Genomic DNA, 18,195 nt, shown 5'->3' on the forward strand with positions numbered 1-18,195 from the left:
ACTTTACTGATCACTTTACTGATGATCGAGAGTGAGACAGATGATGCGGTATTGGCCGGGTTAGGTTTGTTCTGATTTTTCTATACAGGACATGTTGTCAGGGCCTGTAGCCTTCACAGTAGTCAATTTCTCAAACCACTTGTTGATATCACGAGGAGTGATGCTGGGGATCAATGGGGGAGAACGAGATAGATCATCCACTCAGTACTTCGGACTGAAGATTACAGTGAAAGCTTTAGCCTTACTTTTGCACAGATGTGCTGGGCTGTTCCATCATTGGGGATGGAGATAGTTGTGGAGCCTCCTCCTCCAGTGAGTTGTTTAGACTAGACACTGGTTTTAATCTCCGTGAATACCTCTAATTACTATTTCCTTAATAATTAACCCCTGTGGAAGACAAATCATATCAGCCAATATCAGTAACTAATTTGGTCCTGTGTCACTCAATATCTGTGATTCGAGTGAATCAGATGTGTTTTTATAACAATCAATAATGGTCGACATTAAAGCATTTTTGTACCCTGTTTTATTGAACACATCAGCTCCCATGGTGGGTTTTGAACCCATACTCCCAGAGCGTTAGGCTTGCGATGTGATAGGTTTAGCTCAATTGGTGGGATTGCTGGTTTACAGAGCAGTGTGATGCCAACAGTGTGGGTTCAATTCCCATCACTGGTTTGAGGTTACCATGAAGGACTCTCCTTCTTAACCTTCTCCGTTGCCTGAGGTCTGGTGGCCTTTGCTCTCATAAGAGATCAGCCCCTATGGTCTGCTAAGACAATGGTGACACAACAACAGGCTGGAGATTCTGGAATATTCATCCAATGACATGACCAGTACAGCTTCACCTCCCCAGACCCTTTCACCGGTTCTACGTGCATTGTGAGGTTTCCTCCTCCATCATGATCTAGCCCATTACCTGCTCATCAGCTGTTGAAATCTCTGCAAAAGTACAGCCTGGTGGCAGCTCACAAAGTTTCCGATATCTTTGCTCTAACATGTCGTATTCGGTACGGTAAAGCACGAGTTGCTCGCTTTGCTTTCGGGTGAGGTCAGTCCTTTCGAAACAAAAATGAACAAAGAACCAGATGACCAAAGAGCCCAAGGCAAGGAGTTGAAGTCAGCAATTTTGGTGGTTGAGAATTATGAGCAATCTCATCCATCAGCGTTTCACCTGCACTTCCACTCATGTCATTTATTGTACCTGTTGCTCCCGATGCGGTCTCCTCTACACTGGGGAGACCAGACGCCTTCTTGCAGAGTACTTCAGAGAACATCTCCAGGACACCCGCACTAATCAACCACACCACCCCGTGGCCTAACCTTTCGACTCCCTCTCCCATTCTGCCAAGGACATGCAAGTCCCGGGCCTCCTCCATTGCCACTCCCTCACCACCCAACGCCTGGAGGAAGAACGCATCATCTTCCGCCTCGGAACCCTTCAACCCCATGGCATCAATGTGGACTTCACCAGTTTCCTCATTCCCCCTCCCTCCACCTCACCCTAGTTCCAAACTTCCAGCTCAGCACCATCCTCATGACCTGTCCCACCTGTCAATCCTCCTCCCCACCTATCTACTCCACCCTCCCCTCTGACCTATCACCTTCACCCCCACCCCCACCTCCACCTACCTCTTGCACTCTCAGCTACTCCCGCCAGCTCCACCCCCTTCCCATTTATCTCTCCACCCTCAAGGCTCCCAGCCTCATTCCTGATGAAGGGCCCCAGCCCCAACCATTGATTTTCCTGCTCCTCGGATGCTGTACTTTTCCAGCAACACACTCTCAACCTAGTCTCTCCCACCAATGGAAACGTCTTCCCAACATCCGCTCTGTCCAGGCCGTTCAGTATTCTTTATGTTTCAATTAGACCAGCTCCCCCATCCTTCTAAACTCCATCCAGTATAGACCCACAGTCCTCAAACGTTCCTCGTACATTAAGCTTTTCATTCCTGGGACCATTCTCACGAACCTGCTCTGAACATGCTCCAGGGCCAGTACATCCTTCCTGAGATATGGGGCCCAAAACTGCGCACAATACTCCAAATGTGGTCTGACCAGAGCCTTACACAGCCTCAGTAGTACATCCCTGCTCTTATATTCAAGTCCTCTCAAAATAAATGCCATCGTTATATTGTCTTCCTAACTACTGACTCAACCTGCAAGTTTACCTTGAGAGATTCCTGGACTAAAACTCCCAAGTCTCTTTGCACTTCAGACTTTTGAATTTTCTCCCCATTTCAAAAACAGTCCAAGAACAGTCTGTTCTTCTTACCAAAGAGTATGACTTCACGCTTTCCATCTGTCACTTCTTTGCCCACTCTCCTAACCTGTCTAAATCCTCCCGTGGCCTCTCTACCTCCTCAATGCTACCTGTCCCTCTACCTATCTTTGTATCATCTGCAAACATAGCCAGAATGCCCTCAGTTCCTTCATCTGGATCATTAATGTATAAAGTGAAAAACTGTGGTCCCAACACTGAGCCTTGCAGAACACCACTTGTGACCGGCTGCCATCCTGAAAAAGACTCTTTTATCCCCACTCTCTGCCCGACAGCCAGGCTTCTATCCATGCGAGCACCTTGTCTCAACACCATGGGCCCTTTTCTTACTCAGTAGCAGCACCTTGTCAAAGGCCTTCTTAAAGTCCAGGTAGATAACATCCATTGACTCTCCTCGGTGTAACCTGCTTGTTACTTGCTCAAAGAATTCTAGAAGGTTTGTCAGGAATGATCTCCCCTTGATGAAGCCAGGCTGACTCTGCCCTATTTTACCATATACTTCTAAGTATTCAGAAATCTCATCCTTCACAATGGATTCCAGAATCTTACCCATGACCGAGGTTAGGCTAATCAGTCTATAATTTTCCATCTTTTGCCTTACTCCCTTTTTAAACAGGAGTGACATATTAGCAATTTTCCAGTCCTCTGGGACCCTCCCTGATCCTAGCGATTCCTGCAACTTCCCAAAAGTACATTAGAGAATCAGATAGGTTTTTCTGACAATTGATAATGGCTTCATGGTCAGTATTAGACTGTTAATTCCAGATTCTTATTTAATTCAAATTCAATTTTCTGCCGTGGTGTGACTTAACGATCTGAGTTGGTGTTTGATCCCTTCTGAGTCCATAAATTGGTCAGATATAGGACCAGAATGAGGCCATTTGGCCCATCGAGACTGCTCTGCCATTCGAGGAAAAAGTGAGGTCTGCAGATGCTGGAGATCAGAGCTGAAAATGTGTTGCTGGAAAAGCGCAGCAGGTCAGGTAGGCAGAATCTCCTGTTCCTCGGATGCTGCCTGACCTGCTGCGCTTTTCCAGCAACACATTTTCAGCTCTGCTCTGCCATTCGATCAAGGCTGACACGTTTCTCAACCCCATTATCCTGTCTTCTCCCATGAACGTTGATTGCCTGGCTAATTAAGAACCTATCTAACTCTGTGTTCAAAACACCCAATGAGCTACCCTCCACAGCTCTCTGCGGCAATGAATTCTACAGAGTCACCACCCTCTGGCTGAAGAAATTCCTCCTCATCTCAGTTCTAAAGGGTCATCCCTTCACTCTGAGGCTGTGCCCTGAGGTCCTAGACTCTCCTACTTATGGAAACATCTTCTCCATGTCCACTCTATCCAGGCCTCTCAGTATTCCGGAAGTTTCGGTAAGATTACCCCCTCATACTTCAAAACTCCATTGAGTACAGACCCAGAATCCTCAACCAATCCTCATATGACAAGCCCTTCATTCCCAGGATTAGTTTTGTAAACCTTCTCTGGATCCCCACCATCGGTCAATGCATCCGTCCTTAGATATGGGGCCCACAAAATTCTGGTGGAGTCAATGCTCCTGTTATGTTCATCAACATCATCAAATTGTGACCTCAACTATGCACCGTTCTAATCCAGCACCCTATAAAACAGTAGGGGTGAATATTTTCTCCAATAAAAGACTTACAAGGTATCTTCCTTCTCCAGGTGTTTAGCCAGCTTCCGGAGTTTACTTTCTAGTTTCTGTTTCTCCTTCGCATCATTTGGTTTCCTTTTGCTTTTCGTCTTCTTCATCAAGTGCATCAGCAGCTCAGCGGCAAAGCCCTCAACCAACGAAATGTCAAATCTACAACAGTGGAAAGGCAAAGCAGTGTTTGAAACCTATATTACGCTGTCCTAGCAGCAGCAGGGGATGGTGGAGGTGCTGAAGAATGAAACAACTTTCATTCACGGTGGCTCAATGGTTAGCACTGCTGCCTCACAGTGCCCGGGAACTGAGTCCGATTCCCATCTTGGGCAGCTGTCTGTGTGGAGTTTGCACATTCTCCCCGTGTCTGTGTGAGTTTCCTTCGGGTGCTCCGGTTTCCTCCCATAGGCCTAAGTGTGCAAGTTAGATGAATTGGTCATGCTAAATTACCCATAACCGTGTGCAGCTTAGGTGAATGAACTAAGGGAAATGCAGTGTTACAGGGATGGGCGGGATACCCTTCAGAGGGTCAGTGTGGACTCAATGGGCTGAATGGCCTGCTTTCACATGGTAGGGAATCTATGGTTATAACCTCTGGACATCCCAAAGCACTTTACAGCTGATCACTGCTCACTGTACAAGGGAGGCGTTCAGGAGTGTGAATCTGACCACAGAAGTCTTCAGGAAGATCCAAGAAATTGGCCTACGAGAGAAGGTCAACCCCCACCCCAACTCCTTTATCTCCTTATCCTCATCCTGATAGGAGGTAAATAGTGCATCTCCAATCACTGACTGGCTCTCTCCAGTTCTCATTGCTGATAGGTTAGCCCTCAGCAACAAATGTGGGAGTCCAGAGAAGGTTCACTAGGCTGATAAGTCCATAAGACCATAAGACATAGGAGCGGAAATTAGGCCATTCAGCCCATTAAGTCTGCTCCATCATTCAATCATGGCTGATAAGTTTCTCAACCCCATTCTCCCACCTTCTCCTGATAACCCATGATCCCCTTGACACTCACGAACTGTGAGTAATTAACTGTAATTAACTGTATTCAGACTATTTTAGTCTGAAATACAGTTAATTACCTGACTTCCACAGCCTTCTGTGACAATGAATTCCATAGATTCACCACTCTCTGGCTGAAGACGGTTCTCTTTATCTTCATTTTAAAAGGTGTTCTCTTTACTCTAAGGCTGTGCCCTCGGGTCCTAGTCTCTCCTACCAATGGAAACACCTTTCCAATATCCACTCTGACCAGGCCATTCAGTATTCTTTAAGTTTCAATTATATCCCTCCTCATCGTTCTCAACTCCGGCCTGTATGGACCCAGAGACCTCAAACGCTCCTCATTCGATCCACATATGGGGGAAGATGTGAGGAGAGGTTGAGTAGATTAGGCCTGAGTTCATTGGAATGCAGAAGAATGAGAGGCAACTTTATTGAAACATAGAAGATTCTTCGGGGACTTGACAAGGAAGATGTGGAATGATTGTTTCCTATTGTGGGGAGAGTCTAGGACCAGAGGGTACAATTGCAGAGTAAGGAGTCACACATTTAAGACCATAGAGGAGGAGGAATTTCTTCTCTTAGAGTCTTGTGAACCTGTGGAATTCTTAACCTCAGAGTGCTGTCGAGGCTGGGCTATTGAGTATTGTCAAGGCTAAGATAGACTGGAAGGGAATCAAAAGGTCATGGGGAAAAGGCAGGAACTGTAGAGCTGAGTATTATCAGATCAGCTATGATCTCATTGAATGGCAATGTAATTTGGATGGGCTGAATGGCCTACATCTGTCCTATGCCCTGTGGTCTGATTGGATGAACAGTGGGAAGTTGGTAAGTAAGTGGTAGCAATGAGGTAGTCGCCAGTGAAGATGTAATCCAGGGGACAGGAACAGCAGATAGTGGTTGGGTTGGGGTGCTGGCAGGGGGGGGGAGGTTTGCGGAATGCTCCCTTTGTTGAGCCTAGGATTGGGATCCATCTCAGGCCAGGAATGACTGACCATGAGGTGGGGAGTTGCCACTCAATGATTCCATCCAGGCCTTTTGACAGATCTAGAGTCTCCCTCTGTCAGGTACTGGAGGGTTGGTGGGGGAGTATTGTGGAGTGGGTGTTGATGATGGAGAAGGCTACAAGGTGCATTGGGAAGGGAATTGTGGGAAGGGATGAGGTGGGGATGGGGGAAAATGGAAGCGAAGGCTTTAAAGAACATGGATTTAAATTCAAATGATGCTGCTTGTCTGTCTCTTGGCATTCGGACAGCCAATCTGTGCCATGTATTAAACTGCATTGGAGACAGTTCAGGAAAGGTTCAATGGACGAACTCCCGGGGCAGTGGGTTTGTCTTATGAGCAGAGACTGAGCAATTCCCATGGTGAATCTGACTAACCTGCATGTTTTTGGACTGTGGCAGGAAACCGGGGCAAACTCACACAGAGACACAAGGAGAGCATGCATGCAAACTCCACACAAACAGTCCCTTGAGGCTGCAATCGAACCCAGGCCCATCCCCCACTGAGCAACCGTGTGGGGGATTTTGGAACAAGAGGCCACAGTTTTAAGATAAAGGTGGCAGATTTAAAACAGAGATGAGGAGAAATTACTTCATATAAATCTGCGCAATTTGCTCCCCTAGAGAGTGGTAGATGCTGAATAAATTTAAGGAAGAGATAGACAGATTTTTAAATCAGTAATGGGTTATGGAGAGTGGGTAGGAGTGTGGAGTTGAGGCCCAGATGAGGTCAGTCATGCTTAATAAAATGGCAGAACAGATTCGAAGGGCTGAATGGCCAACTCTTACTCCTAATTCATACATGGGACGGGGGGGTGGTGGGGGAACAGAGGGATTGTAAAGCTGCCTCTGATTTTATGACGGACCAGCTGCCGGAGCCCCACAGAAATTCAGGCTCCACACACATTGTGAAATAAGCCGCGTGTTTTTTCAAACGGTGTTATCATTTCCCTCCAGCACAGCAACAATTCCATTGCTCCCCCACTCCTCCCCCACTCCTCCCCCGCCATGTGATAGCTCGAAAGTACTTACGCAAAAAATAAAGCAGGTAACAAATCCATCTTTTGAAGTGTTTCAACCACTAGTGGAAAGTTTCTCTTCTCATTGATCCGAAATGTCCCTTTGGCTTTTGGATTCAGTAGAAGCAGCACCTTTTCCACCTGGGATAAACAGCACAGAAAATTTCATAGCTTCAGTGCAGATAAGTGTGACGCATGCTGAGAGGAAAAACATTGAAAGACAATCTCAGACAAGGAGCACAATTCTGAAGGGGGCGCAGGAGCAGAGGGAGCTGGCTGTATATGTACACAGGTCATTGAACATAGAACATAGAACATAGAAAAATACAGCGCAGTACAGGCCCTTCGGCCCTCGATGTTGCGCCGACCAAAGTCTACCTAACCTACACTAGCCCAATAACCTCCATATGCTTATCCAATGCCCACTTAAATGACCATAAAGAGGGAGAGTTCACCACTGCTACTGGCAGGGCATTCCATGAACTCACAACCCGCTGAGTAAAGAAGGTGGCAGGACAGGTGGAGAGCGTGGCTAATAAAGCAAACCCTACCCTTGGCTTTAGTGACAGGGGTACAAGAGCACAAAGGTGATGCTCGACTTGTGTAGAAGACATGGTGGACCTCAGCTGGAGTGTTGTGTCCAGTTCGGGGTGCCACAGTGTAGGAAGGATATGATCACATTGGAAAGCAAGTTACAAGAATGATTCCAGGAATGAAGAATTTCAGTGATGAGAACAACTGAAGATGCTGGGACTGTTCACCCTGGAGAGAAAAAGGCTGAGAGGAGACTTGATGGAGTTTCTTTTTATAGAGTCTTCAGAAGGTGGTGTGGACTTTTTGGGCCTAATGGCCTGTTTCCACACTGTCAGAATTCTATGATTCTATGCTCTGGATGGAGTAGGGAGAAACTGTTGCTGTTTGTAAAGGGAACAGGAACAAGAGTTGCATTTGTAGTAACCTGCAAAAAAGACAATGGTGATATGAGGAAAAATGTTTTCACTCAGCGAGTAGTCAGGGCCTGGGGTACGCTGTCTGGTAATGTGGTGCTTCAATTGAGGCCTTCGGGAGGGCAACGGATGGTTATTTGATTAGAAATAGTGAGTATGAATATTGGGATAAAGCCAGAAATTGGCATTAGGTCACAATGCTCATTTGAAGAGCCAGTGTAGGCATGATGGGCCAAATGGTCTCCTTCAGTGTGGTGACAATTCTGTGATGCATAACAATATGGCATCTCCAATTAGCAATCCTGAAGAGATGGGCCTTGTCTTCACTGGAGAGCCAAAATACACAAGACACCAAGGTCCATCTATATTTCACTATCCTAGGAATCACATGATAAAATACAACATGAATCAAAAGCAGGAATAGGCTACCTGTTCACGATGACCTACTCCATTGTTCAATAAACTCAAGGATGATCTTATTGTGGTCTCAACTTCACATCTACTCAACACCCAGTGGCTCTCTTGTTAGTCAAGAATCTATCCATCTCTGATATAGAAAAGTAGTTGAGGATGTTGCCTCCACCTCAGTCCCAACAAGCAACTTCCACAGACTTGTAACCCTCTGAGCAAAAAGACATTTCTTCTCATTTCCACCTCAGTTATTTAAAGTACCAACTCTGCTGAAGCATTTTCCCAGAGGTTTCATCATATGGAACCATGGCATGGTTACAGCACAGAGACAGACCATTCAGCCTGCTGTACCCATACTGGACCTCTGCAACTCACATCGTCCCATTCCCAAGTCCCTTCCCTTTCAAATTGCAAATAGTTTCATTTTTCTCACTGCCAGGAATCCAATTTCATATACATGCAAAAGAACTGCAGACGCTGGAAATCAGAATCAAAAACAGAAATTGCTGCAGAAACTCAGAAGGTCTGGCAGCCTCTGCAGAGAGAGAAAGAGACCAGAGTTAACAGAGTTAACCCCTCTGCAGAAAGGGAAGTTTTATAAAGAAAGGTTACACATTTTTATCTTGACAGTCCCTGTCTGGTTATTATATCAAAAAAGCAGTTTAGAAAAAGGGTTACAGTACCAAAAATGTGATCTCTGATTTCTCTTCTCAGATGCTGTTGGACCTGCCGAGTTTGTCCAGCAATTTCTGTTCCTGTTTCCAATTTTGAAATCTTCGGTAAAGTCTGAATTGCAGGAATTACACTCTGGACCCTAAATGCTTACTACATCAAAAGATTGCTGTTAATCTATTCACTTTCCTATGTGCGTCAGAACACAGAACAACAATTAGAGATCATTGAAAGCAAATAGAAGCCTCTTCAAGGCAAATGCTACAGCACATGCTAGAAGTGATCCAAGCTGTCATCAAAGTGGTGAGACTTTGCGCTGAACTCTAAGATGCAGAGGGACCACACTGAGCACTTCACTGGGAACCCATCGAAACATTCCCATTTTGGAAAGGGTTCGACATGAAGGAGGATGAGACATTATTTCCACTGGGAAGATAAGTATGGGCATCCAGCCTCAGGATAAGGTGCAAATCATTTAGGACTGAGATGACGAGAAATCCCTTCACACAAAAGGTTGTGTATCTTTTGACATTTTCTACTATCCACAGCCAAGGATGTCCCTTCATAAGAGCTTAAACACGTGCACCAACAGATTCAAGAACAGCTTCTTCCCCGCTGGTATCAGACTTTGTTAGGTACCAGGATTATAGTCCAACACGATCATTTGAAGTCGCAAGCTTTCAGAGTGCTGTTCCTTTGTCAGCACCACCCATCACCATTAGTAGATTTCTGAATGGAGCTTGCAAATTTCAAACCTAATGTTGATCTTGCTTTTTGTGCACTTTCTTTGCAGCCGTAAATTCATATTCCTCGCTCTGTTCAATCACCCAATGGTCTTTATATGGTATGATCTGCCTGCACTGCACACAAAACAAAACTTTTCACTCTACCTAGGTACATGTGACAATAATAAATCAAATCAAATTCACAAATCATTTGAGTTTGGGATAATTGGAACTCTGACCTCTCAGGGAAGTGGAGAGCAGATAGGAATTTGGAGTTCAAGCCCAAGATCAGCCACGGTCGTGTGGAACGGCAGGGCAGGCTCAAAGGGCTGAATGGCCTATCCCTTTTCCTATATCGGATATTTTTGGGATTTTATGTATTTGTAAGTAGAAAGAAAATGCTTATAGGGCAGAAGAGAGATGAAAGGTGGTCTATGTGTAATGTAAGCGCAAACATGGGCCTTTTATACTGCTCATTCTAGGTATTGCTACCTAATGGGGAGATGGTAGTGGAGTGGTACCATTCCTTACACAGTAATCTAGAGACCACAAATAATCCAGAGTAACAGTGGTTCAAATCTCAGACTGTCCCTGATGAAATTTAAATACAGTGAATAAATGTGATGCTACAGTCGCTGATGGTGTTTTTTTTTAATTTAAGCAAGATCCGGTGCACTAATGCCCTTTAGGGAAGGAAATCTGTCATACTTACCTGGTCTGGCCGAACTATGACTCCCAACCCACAACAATGTGGTTGGCTCATATTTGGCCTTGTGAGTCACTCAGTTCAAGAGCCTTTGAGAATATTGACAAATACTGGCCTCGCCAGGGCGGCACACATTCTAAGAAAGAACATATTGAAATAATCACTTTGACAACGAGAAAACCTACTTTGTCTTTCCATCCTGCTTTCAACCATCCGACAAATTCTCTCTTCAGCTCAGCTTCATATTCCCTCACATCGCTCTTCCTGATGACGACTTTGTTCCTGAATGACTTGTATTCCTCGGGCTCAAATTCCTGAAATAAAACCAAGATCATAAACGAGAGGCAAAGACAACAGTGACCACACAGTAGAGAATGGCTCTGCGGAGGGTTAAAGGAGCAGAAAGAGTGTTTGGATATTAATTACAGAGTCATGAACATTGCTGACAAAATACGTAAGATCATCTTGTAGTCGTTAGGATAATTCGCAAGGATACCGATGTATAGGAGACAATGACAGTTAGACTCTGTTTGTGGCTAAGTGGTCTTTGATTAGTTAAGGAATTGCCATCTGAAGGCACTGATGAAAGGTGAGTGCCAGTGAACTTCAGGCTTTGTTGAAATTTTAAGTTAGGCATGTTAACTCTAATTGCTCAAGGCATACTCAATGATTATGAGCATGTTGTTGAGTTGAAATAGATGCGTGCGTTTACATACTTCTACACCTGTGAAGAACAAGAATCTGTATGTTAATAATGCAACATCCAGTACATGAAAGTGCCCTATGCTGCAAACCTGACTGACAATCTGAAAGTGGCTACCAGCATAGTTCTTTACGCACTCAGGACTATTGAGCAAAATGCTCTCCAATTGCAGAATCATGTCTAATATTGGATAGTGTGCTGCAGGTTTTACAAGAGAAGGCTGATTGGGTATAGCTGGTGACATTTGAATCAATCAGCCAGTCTTTGTGATACATACATCGGCATCACATCAGCACTAAAATTCACATACCATTTTACCAATGTTATCACTTGACGTTAACATCCTGTTGGGTGAACACCACTCATATTATGGTTGCAGCATCTGTTGCTAGCGTCATCTGTTGCTCAAAAGTCAGTGGGTTTTTCATGGCAACACCTCTACCAATCAGAATCCACTTAGCAACCAATCAGCACTGTCCTGTCATTTGATTCCAAACCACCCCCCCCCCCCCTTAAATCAGAGTATGGCCCTGACAGATGCAACTTGCAAATCTTTGGCCAAACCTCTATATTATTTCAACAAATCTCACCCTCTGTACAACCAAACAATTACAAATGGAATCTTGCTGGAGTGTTTATGTTGGTTACAAATTCCACTTGATTTGAATCTTAGTGCTTGTCATGAGTTGAATGAAGTGAGGGGGAGGATAAATATCAGTCAGGAAATCAAGCAAATTCAGTAAGCCAGTCACTCACAGTACCCTCAAACAAAACTATGAGGCCAGATATCAACTTCAGCCTGAGAGAAACCAGGATCAGTTTCTTTTTAACATAGCATCTGCAGACACCAACAATCTGACACTGAATGCCCAATAGACTGGCTCCCCTTCCATTTCTTCAATCTGCACATACGCAACATTTTAACAATCAACGAAAATTCTGCTCTGTTGCTGAGCTATAGGGAGAGGCTGAATATGCTGGGGCTGTTTTCCCTGGAGCACTGGAAGCTGAGGGGTGACCTTATAGGGGTTTACAAAATGATGAGGGGCATGGATAGGATAAATAGACAAAGTCTTTTCCCTGGGGTCGGGGAGTCCAGTACGAGAGGGCATAGGTTTAGGGTGAGAGGGGGAAGCTTTAAAAAGGAACTAAGGGGCAACGTATTCACACAGAATGTAGTGCGTGTTTGGAATGAGCTGCCAGAGGAAGTGGTGGAGGCTGGTACAATTACAACATTGAAAAGGCATCTGGATGGGTATATGAATAAGAAGGGTTTGGAGGGATGCTGTTAAATGGGATTAGATTAATTTATGATATCTGGTCAGCATGAATGAATTGGACTGAAGGGTCTGTTTCCATGCTGTACATCTCCACGGCTCAATGACACTGAAGGAACAGCAAGATATTTCCAAACCAGGATGGTGAGGGGCTTGGAGGGGAACTTGCAGGTAGCAGCATTCCCATATATCCACTGCTTTTGTCCTGTGGAATGGAAGTGACCATGGGCTTGGAAGGTGTTGTCTAAAGATCTTTGGCGAGTGGCTGCAACACGTCTTGTAGATAGTACACATGATTGTGACTGACCATTGATGGTGGAGAAAGTGGGTCTGATACCAAACAATTGGCTGCTTTGAGTGTTGTTGGAGTTGCACCCATTTAGGCAAATGAGGAGCATTCCATCATACATCAAGGAAGAAATTATTTTGGATAATGCAGCACTCCCTCAGTTATTGTATTCAAAACTCCATGTTGAGACTGCACACACATGACTGAGTTGATCTTGAAAGGCTTTGAATTTCATAGAATCCCTACAATGTGGAAACAGGTTACTGGTCCATCACCAACACTGAAAAAGATTCCACCCAGACCACCCCCCAACCTATAACCCCACATTTCCCCTGGCTAATGCAATCACCTACACTTCCCTGAACACTATGGGCAATTCACCTAACCTGCACATCTTTGGATTGTGGGAAGAAACCCACGCAGACGTGGAGAGAACGTGCAAACCCCATGCAAACAGTTACCCGATGGTGGAATCGAACCTGGGGCCCAGGCGCTATGAGGCGGCAATGCTAACTACTGTGCCGGTGAAGTTAATGTTAATGGCCATCAGACGGTTTCCACAATTGGAAACAGTGGGGGTGGGAGGGTGATTTGAGAAGAGCAACATTGAACCCAATGGTTGATATCCAAGAGGCAAATATGAAACTACTAGTATTGTGCTGAATGCCCTCTCTCTCTCTCTCTCTCTGCAGTAAATTCTAAGTTTTGGACATTTCTGTGATGCACTGTTTTAAGATAATGTACCTGAACCACAGTAGATTGGTACCCATTTTCACTTTTCATACCAAAATGTTTTTAAAAGGACTGCTCCAGAAAAACTGAGGATTTAAGTTTGTCACTTTCTGGAAAATCCCTGTGTGAAACGCAGGAACTGTCACACATATAAGCTGTGAGAAAAACCTCAAAACAGGGAGAGGCCGAACCACAAGAGACAATGAGGGAGGGTTCACTATCTAGATTAGATTACTTACAGTGTGGAAACAGGCCCTTCGGCCCAACAAGTCCACACCGACCCGCCGAAGCGCAACCCACCCATACCCCTACATTTACCCCTTACCTAACACTACGGGCAATTTAGCATGGCCTGACCCGCACATCTTTGGACTGTGGGAGGAAACCGGAGCACCCAGAGGAAACCCACGCAGACACGGGGAGAACGTACAAACTTCACACAGTCAGTCGCCTGAGTCGGGAATTGAACCCGGGTCTCAGGCGCTGTGAGGCAGCAGTGCTAACCGTATTTTGATCGGCGGTAAAGTTGGTTGAACCTTCTCATGGTTGCCCCTGGTAACGGCCTGGTGGAGGAAGCTCGATAAATGGATGAGTGGTTTTAACTATTTTATCGTGGTTTTTATTGGCTTGGATTTTATCCGTGTATTGACTTTAACTGCGATGACCGGTTTTAGCTAATTCATTCCATTTCCAGAGTATTACTCTTTGCAGGTCGGCTAATATGACCTCCAAGACATACAAAATGGCTGGTGACCTTATGGTCAATTTTTGTACTTGGAAATAACCCTTGTTGGAAGAACGGCGATTATGCTTAATTCTCCATTTTCCGGTTGGGTGGGAAACATAACCGTCCCGCCCGGTTGCTTTTGGCAGCACCGTGTGCCAAATGTACTTGCTAAAAAAGGAAACAGTCATCTGTTGCTATGCAGATGGAAGAGGCCGTGAAGATACTCTCAGTCTGGCTGCCATCGGGCAGTCACAAGTTAGCCCCGATGATGACCGAGAGAGAATATGAAAAGGAGGAACACCCTGGAGAGATGGCCCCTCCCAGATAGTCTTCTTAACACAAAGACGATTTTTTAACACTAATTTTAAAGGCCATTCGATTTTAAGACAAACAAAGAGCATAAAAGTGTGGAGGCATATACCTCTAGTGAGCCACTAATTGTAGAATCAATGCCTGTTAATAGCGGAAAATTAGATATTATTATTGAATACCCTTTAGATAATTTTAGATGTGATTCATGCCTAAATTTTTATAGTATGGTAGGGCGGTTTAGGAAACATTGAAGAGTTGCAATAGAATTAAATCTGTAGGAGTAAGATGTAGTAAATGTAAATGGGAAGCAGAGTACCATGCAGCGTCATGCCATTATTCAAAATGAAATGGTACTAAAGATAATAATGTAAATGAGATTTTTCTATGTGAAATTTGTCCTCTTAAAACGCCCGGACCAACTAACCCAACCACCCCGTGGCTCAACACTTTAACTCTCCCTCCCACTCCACTGAGGACATGCAGGTCCTTGGACTCCTCCATCGCCAGAACATAACAACATGACGGTTGGAGGAAGAGCACCTCATCTTCCGCCTGGGAACCCTCCAACCACAAGGTATGAACTCAGATTTCTCCAGTTTCCTCATTTCCCCTCCCCCCCACCTTGTCTCAGTCGATTCCCTTGAACTCAGCACCGCCCTCCTAACCTGCAATCTTCTTCCTGACCTCTCCGCCCCCACCCCACTCCGGCCTATCACCCTCACCTTGACCTCCTTCCATCTATCACATCTCCATCGCCCCTCCCCCAAGTCCCTCCTCCCTACCTTTTATCTTAGCCTGCCTGGCACCCTCTCCTCATTCCTGATGAAGGGCTCTGGCCCGAAACGTGGAATTTCCTGTTCCTTGGATGCTGCCTGACCTGCTGTGCTTTAACCAGCAACACATTTTCAGCTCTTAAATTTAGTTCAGCAATAGGCTTGGGCAGCATGAAAGACATAACCATTCAGCCTTTAGGAATAATAAGAGAATTCAAAATGCAAAAGTAATTAAGTATGATCATAGTAATCACAATAAAAATAATAATAAAAATAAACAAGGAACCTGGACTAAGGAAGAAACCGATAAACTGCTAGAACTTGAGAAGAAATTCTCAGGAAGTAAATTTATCAATAAAATGATTGCTGAACAATTAAAGAGTAAAATCCCTAAGCAAATATCTGAGCAGAGAAGGTTGTTAGTAAATCAAAAGAATAAAGGTTTTATAGGAAATGAATTAAGTTAGATAAACATATAGGTCATCAAAAAGTAGTGGGATCAGATTTGAGTGATAATGAGGGGGAAATCGAAAATGGTGAAGAAAATAAAAATAAGGAGGCTGAGGAAACATTATATGATAATAGTTATAAGAATAAAGAATCAATTAATGATCTTTTTGATTTAATAGAAGAAGTTATTAATAATATTAAACAAAATAGAGCTAGTATAAATGACAGAATAATGGACGAGGTACTCAATAGAATGACGAAAAAGGATTTCAAGAAAAAGATGCGAAAAATGATAGTTAAAGTGAATAGAAGGCCAATCAAGCAAGGATATAACTCTAGAATAAATAATGCTAGGAAGAGATACATTAAAAAGAAGTGTAAGTACAGAGAGGCTCAAGTTTTATTCAAATTTAAAAGACAGTACTTAGCAAGAGAAATAATGGGAGCACCCACAAACCATAGTTGTCCCCTTAAAAAAGAAGAGCTAGAAAAGTTTTTCGCAAAACATTATCAGTAGTGAATGATAGGTGCAACATTAGAAACTTTGCTAAGTACAGAAAGGCAAATCAAGAAGGAACTTCTCTAACTGCAGAGGAGATGAATCAAGCTAATTTAGCGATGGATCCAAAATCTGTTGCTGGACTGGATGGCATGGGAGTTAAGGATATAATTGCAGTTAAGGATATAATTGGGTAATAATATAATACCCAGAATCTTCTCAATTTGGATAAAAACTAGCAATATTCCAGATTAGACCAAAATTATTGGGACTGTGCTCATTCCCAAATCAAATAATAAAGAAGACCTAAAGCATATAAATAATTGGAGGCCCATTACTATTGGCCCCATCCTGCTCAGGATATTTACTAAAATAATGGCCAAATGATTAAGTCAGGTAATAAAATTGAATGAAAGACAGAAGGAATTCCTGGAAGGAGTGTCCGGCTGAGATCAGAATATTAAAATTTTGAATAATATCATTACAGGAGCTAAAAGGAAGAAATGTGAGCTGTCTATAATATTCATTCATGTGGCCAAGGCATTTGACTCAATCGGATGCAATCCTATTGTAAAAGCATTTAAACAGGGTATCAGTACCGGTGGAATTTATTAAGTTAATAACTAATTTATATACTAATAATTATACGGTCATCAAAGGGTTTAAGTGTAAAACAAATAAGATTGAAATTTTGAAGGGGGTGAAGCAAGGAGATTCCTTGTCGCCGATTCTTTTTAATATAGCGCTAGATCCATTAATAAGGACATGAGATGAGAGTAAGAAGGGAGTGTTTTTAGATCCCAATGACAACAGGAGCCACCTCACTTGCCTTCACACCGATGGTATTGCTCTCATCAGTAATACATAGGAGGGCATGGCAAATAACTTAAAAATAGTTTTAAAATGTTGTGAGAACACCAGTCTAGACATTAGTTGTTTATCTATAGTAATAAAGAAAATTGTAAATTCAATGGAAATGTAATAGAATACATTGCGCCAGGTAGTATAGAAAAGTATCTAGGAGCAAAAATCGATCTATGGATAGGGGTAGCACCAACGAAATGGCTTGAGACACTTGGGAATTGGATGGAGAATTTAAAGAAATCATATCTAAAGGTCAAATAGAAAGCCGAATTATTTAAAACATATTTTATTCCAAGAATGAAATACTTACCAAATACTATCCAAGGCCCCTCAAAATTATTTAATGAAATTGGGTGCAATGATTAGGGCTTTTATAAAAGATGTTTTACATTTGCTGCAATCTATTACTGACGGCATATTATATGCCCGGAATAGAGGGGGGGGGGGTGTGAGGATTAATATATTAGAAATAATGATCCCAGTTGCAATCATCTGAAAATACAAGGCATATGAAAGATCTTCCGATGAAGTTTTAAAAGAATCATTCCGTTTTAGCGAGACTAAGATTTTAAATAAGATAATAGAATTAAATAATTTAAAAGTTTTATCGGAAGTTTGGAATCCTTGTTTAAATATTCAATCAGAGAGATCTATCATTTTGTGTAATGCAATAAATGAGGATGATATAAAGGAGAATATTAGGAGTAATTATGACAAGTGGAGAGAGGTGGCATTTAGGAGCTGGATAGCAATGCCTTGTCAGGGAACAGGCGGTCAATATTTTAAGGGTGATAAATATTCAAATAATTGGATGAATATATGGACAAAAATGAAAAAAACTGAAGGTTACTAATACTATCCTTCTCAGAACTAACCTATACCCCACCAAATCCACTCTGTCGTATGGAAGACCTCTCAATAACAAGAATTGTAGAAGATGCAAGCTAACCATGGAGACAATAGCAGCACATATAGTGGGATGGTGTCCGGCTGTCAAAAACATGAGGATTAAAATACATTATAGGATAATACAAGTATTAGTAAAATTTGTTAAAAGGAATGGTTGGACCTGTTATATTGAAGCTCGCATTAAGGAGCAGGAAGATAAGTTATGGATAGCCGATCTAATT

At 43.3% G+C, this 18,195-nt stretch overlaps 1 protein-coding gene across 1 annotated transcript in view; it reads right to left on the minus strand.

Annotated features, from left to right (window-relative positions):
- Nucleotides 1-18,195, minus strand: part of LOC132829932 (probable ATP-dependent RNA helicase DDX60) — a 166,030-nt gene that overhangs the window by 42,940 nt on the left and 104,895 nt on the right. Inside the window, exons 23-26 of the mRNA XM_060847358.1 lie at nucleotides 10,625-10,753; nucleotides 6,992-7,119; nucleotides 3,950-4,108; nucleotides 920-1,058 (exon numbers count right to left, since the gene is read on the minus strand). Coding sequence (XP_060703341.1) covers nucleotides 920-1,058; nucleotides 3,950-4,108; nucleotides 6,992-7,119; nucleotides 10,625-10,753 — 555 coding nt within the window. The remainder of the gene's footprint in view (nucleotides 1-919; nucleotides 1,059-3,949; nucleotides 4,109-6,991; nucleotides 7,120-10,624; nucleotides 10,754-18,195) is intronic.

Source organism: Hemiscyllium ocellatum, chromosome 2 (assembly GCF_020745735.1).
Source record: "Hemiscyllium ocellatum isolate sHemOce1 chromosome 2, sHemOce1.pat.X.cur, whole genome shotgun sequence".
Lineage (NCBI taxonomy): Eukaryota > Metazoa > Chordata > Chondrichthyes > Orectolobiformes > Hemiscylliidae > Hemiscyllium > Hemiscyllium ocellatum.